At 39.6% G+C, this 14,851-nt stretch overlaps 1 protein-coding gene across 4 annotated transcripts in view; it reads right to left on the bottom strand.

Moving 5' to 3' along the window:
- Positions 1 to 14,851, bottom strand: part of FHOD3 (formin homology 2 domain containing 3) — a 417,034-nt gene that overhangs the window by 45,817 nt on the left and 356,366 nt on the right. For all 4 annotated transcript variants that reach the window (XM_056332746.1, XM_056332744.1, XM_056332745.1 and 1 more), the window contains 2 exons: positions 12,160 to 12,318; positions 4,899 to 5,081 (listed from right to left, as the gene is read on the bottom strand). In XM_056332746.1, coding sequence (XP_056188721.1) covers positions 4,899 to 5,081; positions 12,160 to 12,318 — 342 coding nt within the window. The remainder of the gene's footprint in view (positions 1 to 4,898; positions 5,082 to 12,159; positions 12,319 to 14,851) is intronic.

A 14,851-nucleotide genomic window follows, 5' to 3' on the forward strand; every position in this document is an offset into this window, starting at 1 on the left:
ATGCAATTGCCTTAGTTGTCCTGGAGATTATTCTCTTTTCAAACAGGAGACAATCAGAGAAGGGACTGCTGCATTTGAGTTAGATGCATGAACATCTCCCTGCCCCAACTGTTAAAAAAGCTTCTTATAACTAATTTTCCTAATCTTTGAAAAACAAACCAAAAAAATTTAGAACCCTGGCTGACTTGACATTTGTAGCCCGACCACTAAAACTTTCTTCAAGTGATGGCCACCTCTGAGCTTTAGATATGGTTTTGTCCTTGTGTGGCTTTAAAACTGAAACCCCCACCCCCACTGTAAACATCACGCTTTACAAGTGTTCTCATTTTAATCTTTTAATGTAATGCATCTTGCATCCACACATGTTATCTGACTATAGGTATGTAAACTGATAAGGCTTGAAAACATAAATTCTGTTCCATTACCTCAGGAAGTGAACTACACCAGAGAGTTCAAAGGAAGAGAGTGAGGGTAATTGAGTTGAAGGAGCTTATTTCTATGTCTTTGTGTGAGGCCCAGGATTATTTATTTTGTACGCACAGTAACAGTTCACATTATTTCTATCTCCAAATGCCATCCTAAGCATCCATGAGCAGCATTCTTTCCCTAAATAATTATGCTTTTTATGAGCCAATAAGCCAAACTTAAGCTGTTATTTTAGACCAAGAGGCAAAATAGTTGAGAACCTCACTTTCTTGGAGAAATACAATGGGTTATTCAACAAACGTAGTGAAATTTCACCAGAAATAAGAGTATAAAGATGAAGGAAACATACATTTCTAGTCACTACAGAACCATTCATCTCTTTGAAAGAAAAGAATATAGCAAATTCAAGACAAAAATAAGAGATCACATTGTGAACAAAGTAATTAATACATTAGAGGAGAGGTTGTAAATAAATCAAGACTTTATCAAATTAAACTTGATCAATAAACTGCTGCACAGAATTCTTTGAATTGCTTTAAAGTCAGGGTTGATATAGTTTGGTTGCATTATGGGGATGAATCAAACTGCTCTGCATCTGCTTAAAACACAGGTTTTTGAACTATATTACTTGCAACCTGCTAAAAATAAATTCTAAAAGGTTAAATTAATACATTCTGAAGGTGAATAAAAAGGTAGAATCAAAGGCTTCAAAAGCAGGCCACACTGTAGCCCTTCTTAGACTTCTGTATAATACACATTTATAATTATTATTTTTTATTTTATTGTACTATTAAAAAACAAAAAAACTGTGCTAGATCCTGTATAATCAGATGAAATACCTATTCTTGCTTCATATAAAACTCACCTTCTATTTAAAGAGGGCAGATACATAATGTAAAGCTACCTCCTAACCTTAAATATCATGTATCCTTATTTACCATGTTTTTATTTTTCACCTAAAATTACACTTGAATGAAATTTGAGGATCCGCCCAGAATTTCTGGCTGTGAGACATTTAATAATGTCTGATATATTGTTTGACAGACATGCACAAATGAACTCAACCTTATGTGTAATGAATCCAATGGTCCTGGGACACGGGATGACAAAGCACACGTCCTGTACAGTTTATCGGCATACGCATTGTTACCAGCCTGATACACTGGTAATAAATTTAGCTTACTGCACCTGTACAAGTCCACATGCATGCTTTTCTGGGAAGGGTAAAAACTTGGTTGAGATGGGAACTTTGATATGAGCAAACTGTAATTTGCCATATTCACATTTAATCAAGACTGGCCTGCATAAAGTATCATACCCTTTTAAACAACAGAAAGTATCAGGATCATATTGTAAAACTTAAAAAGCTGTGATGCACTTTGTAAAATTTTCAGACCATTTAAGCACTACTCAAAAGTTCAACCTCTTTGAACACTTATTTCTCTAGCACATTGCCACCAGGGAGACTACAGTCAGGACTAATCTTTCTGCTTGGAAGAGAAACTGAAGCAAGCCCCTTTCTTTACCAGTTCTACTTTTCTCATTTCTACACCTGCTTATATTCATTTATGATCTTTTAAAGTTGTCAGCAATAAGGATATATTTGCCCACCGTGACCTGAAGAAAAAAAAAAATCTGATTTAGGACAGCTAAAGATTCTATTCCTCTTTCTAAGACCTTTAAACTCCCTTTGAGATAATGAAATTTGACAGCATCTGAATCATAAATAGTTCAGTACAAAGAACTAGTAGTAACACACTGTAATCTTTCAGAGCAATCAAGTCTGAAAATGAAGACTTAAAGTTGAAACTCTGCCTCTTTTGTCTGTGCCTTTAAAATATGATACCAAAAGAAAGGTGAGGAAAATTATTGTTCCACTGATGACCTTCAGTAGGCATACAGTACCTTAGACACATGTTAACATTTCAAAACAGTATACACATTATCAAACAGATAATTTGGAAAGAGTTTTCCTTTTTCTCTCTCTCTTTTTTTTTTTTTCTTTTTTTTTTTTTTTCCTTCCCTGTAAGGAGCAAAGAATGAGTATTCATTCAGCCAGTTCAGCCCCTCACAGTCTGAGGCTATTCCCTACAGCTGTACCCTGGCTTGCTTTAGTTAATCAAATTCAATTTGAGAAAGATGACTTCCTTCATTATGCCTGGAAAGCTTTTCTACAAACATGAACAATATCTCACTTAACCCTTTTCTGGAACAATTTTGTGCTGTTTTTCTTTCAGGTTGTCAGAGCTGAAGCTAAGACCTACTTAGGCAAAACTGTTCTTGGCTGATTAGCAAAAGAGTCTCATGAATGAGACTTCCAACCTTACTTCCATAACTCAGGTATTTCACTCTATTAATATAATGAACCATATAAAACTTCCAGCCTCCTGGAAATAACAGTAAGGTTCATTCATTTCTTACAGAAAATATATTTGTGACTTGATAAATGAGTCCATTCTGAACTGTTGTGAGTTGTCCTAATTTTAAACCAGATTTTTAAAAGATCAGGCAAGTGCTGGACAAAAAAAATGACAAAAAACTGTGGAGGTAAGTGATTTGGCACCTAAGTTTCATGAAGGGTTTGCCCATTTGCAGAACAATCTTCTACAAAAGCATAATTTCAAGAACAGAAGAATGTTAACAGGTCATGAGACTCTATTAACATAATTGTTAACACAAACTACTTACTTTCTTAACTGAATATGCTCATGGTATCTTATCTCAATCTATATAACACTTATGTTTATGGGTCATCTGGAACTTAAACTCTGACTTCAACCTTTTCTTACTGGAGAGACCCAACTGCTTTTTCTCTCTTGTACCTCTGATGTCTGATACCATATTTTTCTCTTCACCCGACTACAACCCAGGCTGTCTGTCCTGTCTATGATAGGCTTCTTATCACGTGCTCCTCTAATTTTATGAGTTATCATATGTTATTTCCTGTACCATTTTATGGTAAGTACAGTACTTAGGCCTATACACCTTTCAACAGGGATAAAAATATTGGTCCTATCTTCACTCCAGCTCTTGCTTCTTTGAGTAATTTTGGATGTGAGACATTTCATACTAGCATCCATTCTATATGGATTTTAAATGGCAATTTATTAACTTTGTGGCATAAACATTATAGGATAAGCAACAAGAAAACTATCAGAATTTCTTTAGCTTTTAGCAGTGCTTCACATGTTACTTTTTGATTGGCTAGAAATTCTAAGTATACAGGTAGATTAACAGCTAGAGCTAATTCAGCTTACATGAAAGGGACAGTTTAGCCTTGCAGTAACTTCAAAGCAGAATAAATAGCTGTACCATAGCAAAGAAGCAAACAAACACAACACCACCTCAACCCCCCCAAAACAAGCCCAAAACTGGCAAAAAAGTATATCAGGCCAGATAAAACTAATTTGTCTTTTACAAGTCAGAAATGGAAATGTCTAATACTAAAATGTCACTATCTAAAAAGTCCTGAACATGAGTGCAATTGCATTTCCTAAAATCTAAGAAAATTAAGCAGAGGTTGAGCAATCTTGTCAGTATCACCTGCAAATCAATCCACTGTTGTATAACTTGTTAAATATCAATGGCTAGGTAAACGTAAGGCATTCTCAGAAGTATGTCTGTCTTCTCAGAATCCGTATCACATGAAGTTATACCAATTTTTTAATATACATGTATGTGCACAGACACACATACAAAATTCATATTTGCAGGAGAGAGCTGCTTGAAGAGCAATGTATGAAGTATGCACCAAAAGAATGTTCCTGCACTGAGATTCCTGGAAGAGCTTGTGAAAGTCAGCAAGTAGCTGAAATCACCTACACAGTTCCATTCTGTTTCACCTATGCACCAAAATTACATGCTGTCATTTTGAAATTTCTGCCTGTGATCCATCATTCCTGACAGACAACCCAATTACAGTGTTCTCTGAATAAACGCCATCCATGAAGAAGGTGGCAACAACTGTCTGTGACTGAACTGAACAGAACACCCCTGAAGGATGTCTTATCTTTTGTTTGTAATTTTGAGAGTTACAGACAGAAAAAAACCCTTAATGGATGGTGTTTTTCTTTGTTCAGATGGATGTAAGATCAATATTCTCATTTTATGATATAAGGTTGAATGCTGTAGTCCTAATTCAGTCTCTATCCAAAGAAAAACCTTACTGGTCTGAAGTAAGAATTTCCTGAATAACAACATCTGGAGAAGATGTGGTAAGGATTTAGCCCTCTTCTTTGTTTCAATTCATTACCAACTAATTAAAAGGAAGGAAGGCATAATCTCTAATTTTCTTTTATAGAAGGAACAGATTATGAAGGATCATTTTAGCTGTTTCCTGGTTGGCCACTGAAACAAAAGTGACCCGTTTACCCTTTCCTCAAAACATATGCTCATGTAATAATAAGGTCAGGCAAAGATTAAGCAAAGCCTCAGAAGAGTCTCCACCCCTGCCTCCCTGCTTTCCCTCTCACCTTTTCCACTATCTCATAATCCATCCTGAAAGCCCACAGCTGGAGCCTGGCAGAGAGTTCGCTGATGGAGGAGAGGGTGAGAAGGAACTGCTCGGCGCTGCCCAGGGGAACATCAGGGTTTGCCAGCTGTGCCTCCTGGATCTTTTGCTTCTCCTCCTCAGTTGGGATCATGGTCAGGATTTTCTGCAAAGGGAGAGAAAAAGGCAAGTGTCAGCAGCAGGGTTGAGAGGCATGCAAGGGTTGGACGTGGGGTGACTTCACAGCTGCAACAGTAGAAGTCCTCAACACCCTGGCTGGTAAATCAGGACAGCTCTGTACTAACGAAGAATTAACCCACTGCACAAGAAAGCAAAGCAAGGTCTGCTATCTCAAGCATATGCAGTCTGTTGAAAAACACATCTGTATTAAAATGCCTCTTTGCCTCTTCTTTTTTTAAATTTGTACTCAGTAGATAGGGTTAATCATAGGATGAAACACTGAAGGAGACACAGGGAGATGGGTTAGGACAGCTCTCCTCATCTTTCATATACCTAAGTGAAAACCAACCATCTTTCTGCAAGTTACATATGGCAGTGAGGGTAGAAGGAGGGCAGTTGTGTGGCCTGTGATTTAGAGGTCAGACTAGATAATAAGGTCCTTCTAGCCTCAATATCTATGGATCTTCCAGGGTACTTGAAGATATACAGAAATAACTTGAGGACCCTACTCCCTTGCTGTTCTCATAATTTATTACTTTTTGTTCAATCTTTTTTGTTTTTTATGAAACTTAACAACTATTGCAGCTTATTAGGTTACTCTGAAAAATTTCACCCAAACTGAAAACAGCTTCCCAGGAAGTTGTCCCAGAAGGAACAGGCACTGAATTTAAAGTTGAGTTATGCATTGTATAACACGTGGCTTTTTTCTCTTTTGATCTGAAAAGACTAAAATATTGATAAAATGGAACTCAATATTTCCAGTTTCTGCCATTGGTATGGCTCAAAACATTTCCATTTTGCCTTTAATTCTTGGATTTTTCATGTTTGTTTACATGTGGCAGCTTTCCTTCTCAAAGTACTGCTTCTTAATTAGTTGTAACATAATAAATGTATTTTAAAATCAGAAAGAAAAGCAAAGCAACATAAAGGCATCAGATAAGTTTAGGTCTTTACCCTGCTGATCAATGCCTATTAAAACAAAGCAGTAGATTTTCAAGACCACTTAGTTTATTCATCTGAGAAATGACATGTTCTTGCTGTAGCCTTCTATAATGATAGAGGCTGTTTTGGAGGGGAGGAGAGAATAATAAAAATAAAGCCAAAGAGCTATCAGACCTGCCAATCCAAACTACAGCTTTGTTGCAGTGCTGGACATAGCCCATTCATCAAAGTAGCACAACTGCCCACTTCCAGTACCGATAATTCATCTGCCTGCTTGTACAGCGCTGGAGATAAGTGTGGAGAATAAGGGACTTTTCCTGGTCAATCAGGCAAAGAACAAAAGTTAAGCAAGCAAGTAATATTCTGTTTGTTGAACTGGGACTTAATTTCAGCCACAGCATTTGTATTGCTGTCCACCTTCTTATGCTGACTTCCATAAACATAAATTAAGCAGCATTTCTTTCTGTTGATGTTGGCTCTGCCTTTCAGTTAAAAAAAAAAAAAACAAACACCAAAAAAGCCTCCTTACTTGGACACTGCAAGATTCTACCTTAATAAACCAATATCCTAAGGAAAAAAGCCGAGGAGGAAAATCCCTCAATACATTCTGATGCTTTTAATTCCCCTGTCAATGACTGTTTGGAAAATCTCGTGATGTACGCTTGTTCTGATTGATAACATTTGTGTATTGATTTTGAGATGGGCTATCCATCCATCCATCCGTCCGTTCACCCACCCACCCATCCATACACACACATTGAAACTTAGGTCATATCTAACATCATACTAGATTTATAAGTAGTTGCTTCAAGGCATTTCTCAGTCCTTAAGCAATACTCATCATAAAAAAAGAGACCAAGTCTGAAACCCATAAGAAAAGGTGTTTTGCAGAGTGTCCTTTGAAGAAGTCAGGCCTCCTAGTGCCTAGTCCTCTCTTCAACAACAAGAAGAAGCCAACACTCCCTCAGCTGAGCCAGGGCAGCTTGCAAATAGGCTCATGTGAACATCCATACATGGAGAGTTCAGCAGTAACCATGTGATGGATGTAAAAACGCTTCTGGTGCATTTTTGAAGGCTAACACTTCAGCAGTATTCTCAATTGCCTCCTACAAATAACTAGGACTTTTGGCAGCTACCCAGGGATCCCACAAGTATTTTGTGGTGATGCAGGGCCTTCACTCCAGAGATTCTGTACTGCTTTCGGGCATTTTAAAGAGAGCAATAAAGAGTAAGCTTTATTTCCAAAGGGACTCTCCTCCTCCTTGTGCTTTATGTAAACATCACAAGCCAGATGTAGCAGACAAAAAGCATCAGAGTCCAAGCGCTGCAAGGCTGCTGTGCTGTGTACCATAGTATATGAAACAGAGAATGCCAAGCGAAGCAGCCTGTACTTGTGGTGCCAGCTGCCAAGGATCACCCCACTGCTGAAAGCCCTGCCTCAACAGGACCAGAGCTGCTGGCAGGTCTCACACCATCTAGGGTGCAACTGCCCCCATAGCAACCACCTACTCACCGGCACTTCTAATCCACTCGGGCAAGTAATTCTGACCCTGCTGGTCATCATCCTTGGAGTGCCCTTGAGCAACTAGTAACATGCTTCTACTCTTGTTTTCCACTCTATGATTAATCTGAGCCGTTTGTTCAGCACTGGAATCTGATGAGCACACCATTTGCCAGTTTATTATTATTATTATTATTATTATTTTTTAAACCACTGACAGTAAAAGTAGCATAAATACACAGCAGGGCAGAAGGTTACTGGCACTTGATGTGAGTATTAAATCACAAATAGCTTTGAATCTAAGCAGTAGTTTGTAATGCTCTCCCCACTATGGCTTTCTTCAGGTCTATTAAAGAAGAACTGGTTATCAACAAACCCTGAGTTCATATCCTTTAACATGTGTGATACATATATTTCACCTTTATGCATTCTCACATAAATATTTGGGCCAGAGACTGATATACTGTAGAAAACCAGTGCAGAAATCTTTGCATGGAGAAGAAGTAATTTTTGGAGATCCTGTTCACCTGAAATAATGGATCCTCATTATTCTGCTCCTGAACTGCTGGACCCAGCCACTCACTTGAACTTTCAGCGAAGGGATCAAACTGCCTATTTCCTGGACTCGGCTGTCCTGATGTATGACTTCCAAAAATTTCTAAGAGGAAAGCCTTACAAGACTCACAGGGCAAAATTTATAAACCCCATATGCCTGAGGGTTATAGGCCTCAGTCTAGGACACAAGGCAGCACCTAACCAGGGACTGCAAGTAGCCTGGAGCCTCTGCAGAAATTAGGTGCTTAAATTATCTCTTTGAAGAGATAATGGGGCTTCTCAGTGGTGCTGTGGTTGCAGGGGTGCCTGGGCTTTCATATTTCTGTTCAGCTGATTTTACCAGGTGAATGGGAGCCTGAAAAAATTGGTAAACTAAACATCTGGTTGTTGTTGGGTCCAAAGCTTTCCGTGGCTCCAGGCCCACTAATTCGTAAGCTGTACAACCAAATACACATTAGTGGGTATTTCATTGGATATTTGACAGGCCTCAGCAGACAATTCAGCTCCAAAAAGGCTCTCACACTTCAGCTTTCCAGGCAGATATTAATAAGACACATTGATGGTTTGCATTACCTGCAGAAACTCTAACAAAATAGAAAAGCATGTGAAGGTCAGGACTCCACAGCAAGTGAAGCCGCCTGCACTAGTTTTATTTCAAGTCTTCCAAAAATGATCCAGTTCTGAGAAGGGACTTCCTCTAAAATGACTGATAGCCATCCCTGTAAACTGGGAACTGACAGCCATTGCTGTTTGTTAGCATTGATAGTTTCCAAAATTCAAATTTGGTGTTTGTTTATACATGTCATCATCTACCTTTTTAACAACAGGTTCTCATATCTTACTCCTTTTTACATCACAGGGCTACCTAGCCACTCCAGACCCCTGGATTTCAAATTACTTAACAAACGTGGGTATGGAGGGCTTAGCATACCTGCAGAGTTTTTTCATTTCGAGTAGTTTTACTAAAAGCCATACCTACCAATACAATCAATATTGTGTAGCATCACATGGCTATATTGTAAAGCACAAAGCAACCCCCCTTAATTTTCTCACAGCATTACCCCATTACTCTGCTAAATTAATCATACTGTGTGGTATAATTTGATTTTGAGCTGGGGTCACTTACTGAGGAGCACTCTACAGAGGGACCCACTGATTTCCTTTACTAAAGACAAGCACCAAGGACTAGTTTGGTAGACTCTATTCTTGTAGTTGCCCATGATACACTTCATAAAAATTGGGTGCCAGGATTTTAAGGTCGCCTCTTTTGCTTAGCTCACAGAACGTCCTCATCCATGCTAAGCAGGCAGTTCTTTATCCTGCAGCGAGCTCCAAGTTGTTTGAACACAATAAATGCCAAGCTTTCAAAGAAAGGAAAACACAACCACTTTGGCAAACATAAGGTGGCAAATTTTTTTTTAGTTGGATTGACACATGCTTGCAGACACATATTGTGCATTCCTTCGAAAATACGTTTCTAACAGGGCCTGCTCTGCATACTAAATGAACTAAATCTGACTTTCCAGCAGTATGTCCCCATTTTCTGCCCTTTTTAACAGCTCAGGGGTACCTAACCACTTCAAACACATGGCCTAAAAATACGTAACATACTTAGGTAGAATAAATACTTGGGCTTTAAAATATTTTGTGATTTTTTTTCTCCTTAGTTACATATTTGAAGTAAAAAACCAAAGCATGGATTACTAACAAGAGTTACATGTCACAAATAAAGCATCATTCAGCAGGATGTAGGACAATAGTGGAGCTTTTAGTGGGTCACTATATAACAAACAATTTGGTTTATTTTCTGTCTTTTATATAAATGAAGCTGATGCTTACACTATTACTTATTCATGCATCATCACTACCAATTAATTCCTAATATTTAGGTACCATAGATATGAACCCCAGTAAACTTTCTAAAAATCTTGACTGAAAAGACAACCCCTCTTCCTTCCAGGCTAACTCTAAGACTAAAGCCAATGAACAGATGGATACAGGGGAGAACAGAAATAGGAAACAAAGCTTGTCTGCACTGTAGATCAAAGGGGCAGTATGGAAAACTAAGGCAGGGCTCTGCTGAAAACAGTGGGACTCACAATGATTCATTTCTGTATCTCTCTGTGCACCTCTTGGCCAATTCTGCATAGCTTAACCCAGACTTCTAGCTCACTATAAATGTCTGTCTGACTCTATAACAATGTGCTATAAGAAAAATCTGCAACTTGGGGATTGGGGAAGGGAATCTGAATTCAGTGCAGGGTTTTACCTGATAAGAAGTAAATAAATATGGAAGAGTGAGGAAAAAAAGCTCTTTTCCCCATGAACATCATCCTTCCCAAACAATGAAGGCTTCATCCCTCAAGGCTCAAAGTACCTGGGCTCTGCTTCATTTACTCTTTCTCTTGATTTAAATATCTGAATGATCACATCAGGATTACTCACATCCTTAGCTTAAAGCTGTGGACACAGAATTCAGAAATCCCATTTTCTTTAGCACTGGGCAAGTATATCAACAGCGTATTATTTCCTGGTTTCTGATTTCTTGAGTTTGAAACCTGCCTGCATACATATTTTAAATGAAATTATGGGTTTCTGGCAGCTAATGGAAAGACCACCCAAAGGAGGGTGTGGTGGTACAAAGCGCTCAGAACTGTGGACACCACAGGTGGCTGGCAGATGGACAGCCCAGCTACAAACGTTGGCACTGGAAAGGGTGAGTGGCACAGAGCAGCTGAACTTCTGTTAAGCATGCCAGAGAAGGACACAATTCAAGGGAGATGATGCATGGAAGATAATGAAGGTGTGTCCTTCTTTATCAGCCATTTCACATTGGACTTTTTACGGAAACACTGCCTACAGCACTGAGATCTAACTGGTGGTCTGTGAGTTTAGCTTGGCTGGAGGGGTACTTCTTTCTCTCCAACACTTTAAAGCTTACTACTGCAAACTTCAGTGGTGGATACCTGGGCTGGGTCATGAAAAATTACTTTTTTAGCCTGATTTCTCACCTTCATAATATGAGTAAGGTATCTATATCTATCTATCTATCTATCTAGATATGTATCTATAAAATAACTAATATAGCTTTGGAAAGAAAACATTCTTGTAGAGACAAATCAGGCCTTGTCTTTTAGCTAGAACAATCTTTTGCCTTAGTATTTCTTTTACATGTAACTGTTGGCAACTACATTTCTATTCCAGCCAGTTTTTCTCATTTTCTTCTGTAGTCAGCACAGTGAAGGTGGAAAGAGGGAAATCATGAAACACAGCCCCAAACTACTGAAAGGTGACTGTGAATCAATACACAACCTCTGCAGCTCAGTCCCTGGTTGAGATTTGTAGCCGTGCAGATTACTCTTACTAGATGATACAGGCTTATTTAAAAAAGATTTGCAATTAATACAACCACAATGAAAAAAAATCAGGGGAACAGCAGGCTTCTTTTACACTTCATAGAAGAAAAATGTTTTGATAAAAAAAAATAAACAGAGCTCATCTTGGATCTCAGTAAGAATATCTGCAGAGTCAAACATGGAATGGTAAAAATTACATCATCTGTAATCTTTATACCAACTGTTTTTCTTCAAACAACAGTAACACAGAAATGCTATTTTGAGCAGAAGTAGTCACTGTATTTGTTTTCCATTAGATATACAATCTAGAATGGCTCCGACAGCTAGCTGGGCATGAACTTTATTAAACCCTGTACCAGTTGCATCAGCTCTAGTAACTCACTGCCTGTTCCTCCTGCTCACAATATTTCAGCCAAGCTTCAGAGGAACAGATAATACTCTGAAAATCTTGACAGCAATTAACACCATTGTTAATCAAATTTAGACATAAAGAAAGCAGAGAATCCATGTTTACTGAGCATGCCCAACTTCGGGTGAATTCTATGTGCTTCTGAGCACACTGCATTGATTTGACAAGATTCAACAGCCATGATAGAATATATCCCCTTTTCTCTTTTCCAAAGAAGTCTGGCTTGTACCATGCGCAACACTGGAAAAAAAAAGGAAACATTGAAAACAGAGACTTGAAGACATTGACTATTCTTTCTTACCTCTATTCCTTCCTTGTTTAAGGCATATTCATCAAAGTTCAAAATAGCAGTCTTGATAGTGCGGGGAGGAGGCAACACAGTCAAGCCAATATTAATAGCGTTGCTTCGTTTTGAGTCCAGTACAATGATCTCCTGTCGCTTCCCATCTGCAGCAGTTTTCTTGGTGAAGAAGAGAACAAGAATATTATTCCTCTAGCCTGTTTTAGAAAAAAAATATCACTCCTTTCACTTATGTCTTCCCCTACTCAAGGTTGCTGACACTGAATGTAAATCTAATTCACCTATAGTTACCCAAAAAAGCTGAATTCTTCTACCACATCCTTGCTGGTATCAGCATGAGCTTCCAGGATTTAACCACAGCAGAACACAATCTCAGATGCTGTGTAAAGCAGAGCTAGCCTGAGACACAGAAGTCCCCATAAGGGCTGGGGAAACTGCAGTTCAGGGCAGGATTTGGTGAAAAAAGCCTGAAACTCTCTGCCGGGCAAGAGCTCTGCCATGTGGCAGGGCCAGCTGGTGCAGGGCTGGCAGGGCAGCAGCCGGGCAGCTGATGGGCTCCAGGATTCAATTGCCTCTTGGATGTGTCAGCCTGGAGTAGGCACTGATCCTCTCGCCTGCGTGGCTGGCTGAGAAACAGACAGGGTGGTTCCCACCTGCCTGCCATATACTCTCCTGTGTTATAAATAGAACTTTGGCACTGGCAAAGGAGCTGTAGAGGTGTTTCTGGAGACAGTGGCATGGTTTTCTGACCTGTGGCTGACAGAGGAAGGGTATTCTACCTTGCTGCTCATGCTATGTCTATGCAGCCCATCACAGGTGCAGAACAATTTCAACCCTTCTGCTTTTTCGAAGTTTATTTGAGACTAGACATGATCTTTGGATTTTACCTCCAGTATAAACTACAGTACAAATAATAATGAAAGCACAAAGAACTAACAACATATGCTTTAAATTCCATTCTAGAGAAGACCTAAGAAACTTCTTCCTCTCTCTCCCCATCTTCATAGTGGCAAAATGTGAACCAACTAGGCAAGGTGACTCACAGACCATTTATATGGCATAATGCAGTGCTGAATGTGGTCTTCGCTTTTATGCTGCAGGATGCCTCTCTTTCATTATCCCATGCCAGAAGGTGTTTCTTTGGCAACTACATATGCCATATACCAGGCAGCTGCAAGAGCAGAGGACTCTGCTCTTCATATGCAGGGGTTTTTGCTCTGTCTCCACACAAAAGAACTTTTGGAAACACCTTTTCTCTGTTTCCCCTTCCTTTTCCCTATCAGAGGTGGGCTGAGGGATGCTGTCAAGCCCAGGAATGTAGGGAGAAGACCATCACATTGATGCAAGCAAGCTCAGAGATGCTTTGCTATATATAAACATGTGTTTCAGCACAGTGCAGGCTGCAGGGATGGGACTCTGACGTCCCTGTAGAGCCTGTTACGTGGACTGTGGTTAGTGGCTCTGGCAGCATCCTTAGTACAGATGCACCTCAAAGGGGCAAAGAGAAAGACTAAGGGATCCCTCTTTCCAGGCTGCAATGTGGCAGTCCATACAACTGTTCAGAACAGGGAATCATCCGTTGTCTACAGCGGTAGTGTCTCTTGCATCTCTTGTTGATTTGGGGGAAGTCCAGAAGGAGACTCATTGCCTGAATCTCAGTCTGTGCTCAGGATTGGTTTTTAGGCCATGAAGCTTTGTACTTCACTTCCTTTGGGTCTGCATCACAGCCACAGAGTCAGAAAATACCCTAGTGCCAGGTCTACACACTGTTTCTGCGTTGGAGGAGCTAAGTTAGTAAATACAATTTTATCAAAGTATTTCCATCTGTGGGCCAGCCTGTAATGGGAACGCAGCTGTATCATTACAAAGACGCCTTTTTCTGGCATAGCTCAGTTCCTTGCCTGCACAGGAAGAGGTATGCCCATCAGTCCCAGCAGCCTGCCCAGTACGTGTGTGGCACCACAGCCCTTTCTTCATACCAACACGATTAATGTGGTATGATGCAACTTCTGAGCACGGATGAGACTGAAGGCAAATACAGTTCACAGAAGTTGGGGACTACCACATGTGTATGATCTGTAAAAGTAATGAGTTGTTTTGGGTTTTTTTTTAAACTTAAAAAGAAACAACATTTTTGCAGTAAACAGGATACATGTTAGGAGAGCAAATTTTACATATGTTTTCAATTTTTGTATGTCTTTTCTGTCAGAACTGCTCTCTAATGCCTTAAAAGCATCCCTGAAGCCTTTCGAACTTTCCCTTCTTTGAGTAATAGAGTCTTCTTTTTCTTGGGGAGCTACCTGAAGGACCTGAGATGCAGCTTCTTTAAAGCAGCCACTTTTACTTCCAGAGCCATTAATCACATTTTCAGGACCACAGTTAGTGGCCAAGACCACATAAAACCAAGCAGGTTTCACCACAGACTGCTTCCTCTTGAGTCTGTATTGCACTAAGCCTTTTTTAAACCACCGCTTTTTACCTGGTCCTTCGCAGTACAAAATTACACAGCTCCAAAGAATTTATGCAGAAGGGAAAAGGCTGAGGGAAAAGAGACAAATTTAAGCTTCCCACATGTGGTATGGGTAAGTAAGCCTCAAATCTGCAGCTCTGTTTTTAGGCTCCTAAGTTTGACAAGAGAGACATATTCATTTGGGGGACATATGATGCTAACCGCCGAGATGATTGAGATTGC

This window comes from Falco biarmicus, chromosome 3, assembly GCF_023638135.1.
Source record: "Falco biarmicus isolate bFalBia1 chromosome 3, bFalBia1.pri, whole genome shotgun sequence".
In the NCBI taxonomy this organism is placed as follows: domain Eukaryota; kingdom Metazoa; phylum Chordata; class Aves; order Falconiformes; family Falconidae; genus Falco; species Falco biarmicus.